The sequence below is a fragment of the Pinus tabuliformis genome, chromosome 2_1, assembly GCF_031772625.1.
Source record: "Pinus tabuliformis cultivar Carrire ecotype Pingquan chromosome 2_1, CPIR1, whole genome shotgun sequence".
Taxonomy (NCBI): Eukaryota; Viridiplantae; Streptophyta; class Pinopsida; order Pinales; family Pinaceae; genus Pinus; species Pinus tabuliformis.
Window position 1 is genome coordinate 412,565,077 of NC_142299.1, and position 4,134 is coordinate 412,569,210.

Here is a 4,134-nt window from a genome sequence, read left to right on the forward strand (position 1 = left end):
CACTATCGGGCGGTTACCTGTTTTCCGAGGAGGGCATATTGCAGCTGTCGACATGGACTCAGAGGAAGTGGATTATTCGGAGTCTCCGCTGGCGGATAGCTCCATCTGGCGCTCCACGTTTACTTCATCCGGGGGTCTGCACAGTGGGAATCTGTCTGCTAGTTTTGAAAACTTCTCCCCCCCCACTGACCCGTCTCTCCCCACCCCTATCTTCCCTGGCGAGCCCTCCTCCTGGAACTCCTTCTCGGTCCCCTCTCCGGCTACGCTGGGTTTCCTGGCGGACTGTTTACAACCCTCCCCTATCGGCGTACCCCCCCATCATTCGGAATTACCCTCCCTTTCCCTTCCCCCCGTTATCCCCTCAGAAAACCCCTCACAACCCGAGGCAAACCCTCCCCTCTCGGTAACAAACCCTCCCTCGATCCCTTCCGCCCCCTCTGGCAGCTATCACGCGGTCCCTCCCCTCCCTGAAGCCATCCCCCCTACCGGATCTAACCCTCTCCCCCCCCCTCCTGTTCCCCCCCCTGCGGACTCTCAGGCAACTGTCAACCCGGGCCGTATGTCCTCCCGCCCCGCCAAGAAGCAGCGCTGTTTTAAATCCACTGCGGAGGACGCTTTTCTGAGACTGGAAGAGGATATTCGTTGGGGGGAAGCTATGGATCTGGCGGACTGCGTCCTTGTGGGTCGGATCAAAGGCAGACACGCCTCGGCAGCAAAATTAAAGCAATGGGCGACTGAGATTTGGGGTCAATACCTCGCGGAGATTCCATCGGTCCAGACTTTTGTGCGAGGATGGTTCGCACTCAAATTTGCACGGGCGGACCACACGAGTTGGGTCCTTTCATCGTTTTGGCATTTTGAGAAAGCCCCGGTCCTTCTCAAGCGATGGACGCCTCTATTTGACCCGGAGACGGAGCTATTAGGCATTGGTCCAGTCTGGGTCAGACTACCAGGGTTGCCACTGCAGTACTGGTCTGAAGATATCTTCAAGAGAATTGGGAATGCACTAGGCACCTTCATGGAATCCGATAAAACATACATATCGACGGGCGCAATGGCATATGCAAGAATTCTAGTGCATATGGATACCAGAGGGGGAGTGCCAGAAAATATCATCATACAATGGAAATCCACTTCAAGGAAGCAGAAGCTTGATTATGAGGGCATCCCCTACAGATGCAGAAGATGCCACCAGGTGGGTCATCTATATAAGGATTGCCCCCTCCTCCAGAAGACCCAGCAGACAGCATCAGACCAGGACCTGCACACCACAGAAGGACAGCCAGACCCCCCGGTGGCAATGGCACCAAGAACGGACCACATCATCACATCGGACACGGTGGAAGCGCCTCCTGCACCTCGTCGCAAGAAGCAAGTCTCAAACTCGACTCGGCCTCCATCTCCTCCTCTGACGCGATCCAGAGCTGCAAAGGGTGCGGTCTTCTCCTCGGGTACGTCCTCTTTTTCGTCTGCCTCTGTTTCTCATTATGCATCTATGAGTTTATCTTCCTCGGGCATGCCCCCCCCCATCAGAATCCCCCCTCCCTCATCCCCATCTGCCCTTGACCTGGTAATGGATACATACCCTTCCCAATCCCCTTCGATATATGTATCCTGCCCCATCCCGAGGCCATCTGGCCTTCCCATCTCCTCCTCGCTTCCCTCTTTCCCCCACCCCTCCTTTCCTTCGCCCTCCCCTTCTGTAAACTCTTCTCCGAGATATCCCACCCGCTCGACCACTAAGCTGAAAGTCTCGGACTCCATTGGGCTGTCGGTGGAGTCCCTAATCCTCTCGCCAAAGCAGGGGCGTGGTCGACCTTCCGCTATGTCAATCGCTCGAAAGCAAATGGAGGATGAGGTCCTCCTAGGCAGACAGCAAACACTTCACAGGGCCCTTAGAGCGCAGGACTCCCCCCCCCCCCCCCCCCCCCCATGAAAATCTTGTCCTTCAACTGTAGAGGGTTGGCCAGCCCCGATAAAAAATCGGCCCTGAAGCGTCTCCTACTCACAAACCCTGTGGACATCATCTTCTTACAAGAAACCTTATGTAAAGCAGACTCTGCAACCTCCATTCTTGGCTTATGGCTACCTGGGTGGACATTTACAGCCATTGATGTATCAGGCCGATCAGGAGGCATCGCTATTGGCTTTAAGAACAACTCCATTCATCTAAAGAACATCTGGGGTGGAGGGGGTTTTCTGGGGGCAGATATATATTCAAAAGACATGGAGGAAAATCTTAAAATTATAAATGTCTATGGACCCTGCCTAAACAGAGAGCTTTTCTGGCAAAAGCTCCTCGGCTCCCCGCTTCTCCAAGCTGAGAACATTATATTGGGGGGAGATTTAAATTTCTCAATAGGCTTCTCTGAATCATGGGGACATCAGGCACAAATCGACCCCCTCTCTGATTTCTTTGGGCATCTGCTAGAAGATCATCATTGGATTGATCTCCCTTCTGCAAAAATCCAATACACATGGAAGAACAATAGAACAGGGGACCAAAGCCTAGCAAGAAGGCTGGATCGTTTCATCATTAAGGAAGGACTATGCAACCAACACCCTAGATCTAGACAATGGGTGGGCAGTGGTGGGATCTCGGACCACAGGCCCATATACTTGGAAATGGGAGCAAGACATCAGACCAAAAAAGCCCCTTTCAAATTTAATGCAACTTGGCTCCGGGATCCCACCTACATCAAACTGATAACGGACTTCTGGAAAGCACATCCGATTCCTGAAGATGTGAACCCAGCCACTGGCTTTGTCAGGAACCTCTCCGAGATCAAAGTGATATCAAGAGAATGGGCAAAACTGAAGAGAAAACAGGATGATCAAACTATATCGCTAGCGGAACAAGCTATCGAGGCCCTTGAATCCCACTCAGATGGAACATTCCTATCCCCATAACAGAAATCCACGTATGAAGACCTCATCAAAAGGAGGACTCAGATTCTCAGAGACAGGGAGGACTCCTGGAGGCTCAGAAGCAAAGCCATTTAGCTCAAGGAGGGGGATGAGAACACAAAATTTTACCACCGTTTTGCAAATGGGCGGAAGGCGATCAACACTATCTGGGAGCTACAAGATGATCAAGGACATACGGTTAGCAGCCCCGGAGAACTTGCTTATCTAGCCTCTTCACACTTCAAAAACATATACAAGGCCCCGGGACAAGCAAGTCTGCTAGAAATCATGAGAGTGGCAGAACTATTCCCTAGATTCGTGGATGAGGAAGATGCAGAGGAGCTCACAAAAGATATCACATTGGAGGAATTGGAATCCACCATCAAAGGCTTCCAGAAGGACAAGAGCCCAGGACCAGATGGCTGGACCATTGAGTTCTATTCAGCCTTCTTCGAGCTGCTAGGACAAGACATTCTCAAAGCTATAAATCACTGCAGCCAAAATGGATCTATCCCCCCGAGCATCAAAGCCACCTTCATAGCCCTCATTCCCAAATCTGATAAGCCTGTGTCTTTTGACGAATTTCGGCCTATCTCGCTCTGCAACTGTCTCTATAAGATATTGGCCAAAATCCTAGCAAACAGGATCAAGCCCATTCTCTCAGCCAATATATCCTCTGAACAATTTGCTTTCCTCCACCGGCGACAGATCCATGAAGCTATTGGTACTGCTCAAGAGCTTCTTCACTCTATGCAAAGCAAAAATCTGAAAGGAATGATCCTCAAGGTGGACCTATCAAAAGCTTTCAATAGGGTAAATTTGCTATACATTAGAATGCTCCTCACCCATTTGGGATTCCCTTTCCTTTTCATTAAACGAATCATGAGTTGTATCTCTGATATCCCGTTCAGCGTCCTCCTCAATGGCTCCCCTACCCCCTTCTTCACTGCTGAAAGGGGCCTCAGACAAGGCTGCCCTCTATCCCCCCTCCTGTTTCTTCTCATTATGGAAGAGCTAAGCAGATTGATTGCATCCGAACACAGAAGAGGACGCATAAAAGGGATTAAAATCATGGACAACTGCTCCCTTACACATCTACTGTTTGTGGATGATGTACTGATCTTCCTAAATGGAAGCATGGCTGAATCATCTGCGCTACAACATGTTTTTGATCTCTTCCAGAAAGCAACAGGGATGGTTATAAATGTACAAAAATCTACCATAACA

General features: G+C 50.5%; 1 protein-coding gene across 1 annotated transcript; it reads left to right on the forward strand.

Moving 5' to 3' along the window:
- The first annotated feature begins 559 nt into the window (after window positions 1-559).
- Window positions 560-2,910, forward strand: LOC149200669 (uncharacterized). The gene is made up of 2 exons (XM_089401025.1): window positions 560-1,451; window positions 2,108-2,910. The coding sequence occupies exons 1-2, from the start codon at window positions 560-562 to the stop codon at window positions 2,908-2,910; spliced, it is 1,695 nt and encodes a 564-aa protein (XP_089257151.1).
- The last annotated feature ends 1,224 nt before the right edge of the window (window positions 2,911-4,134 follow it).

What these genes read in the sequence shown, in the direction of transcription:
- LOC149200669 (XM_089401025.1), top strand. Translation starts at nt 560, where the DNA reads ATGTCCTCCCGCCCCGCCAAGAAGCAGCGCTGTTTTAAATCCACTGCG. An exon ending in GGGTGCGGTCTTCTCCTCGG is followed by an intron (nt 1,452 to 2,107) that starts GTACGTCCTCTT and finishes GGACATTTACAG; the next exon opens with CCATTGATGTATCAGGCCGA.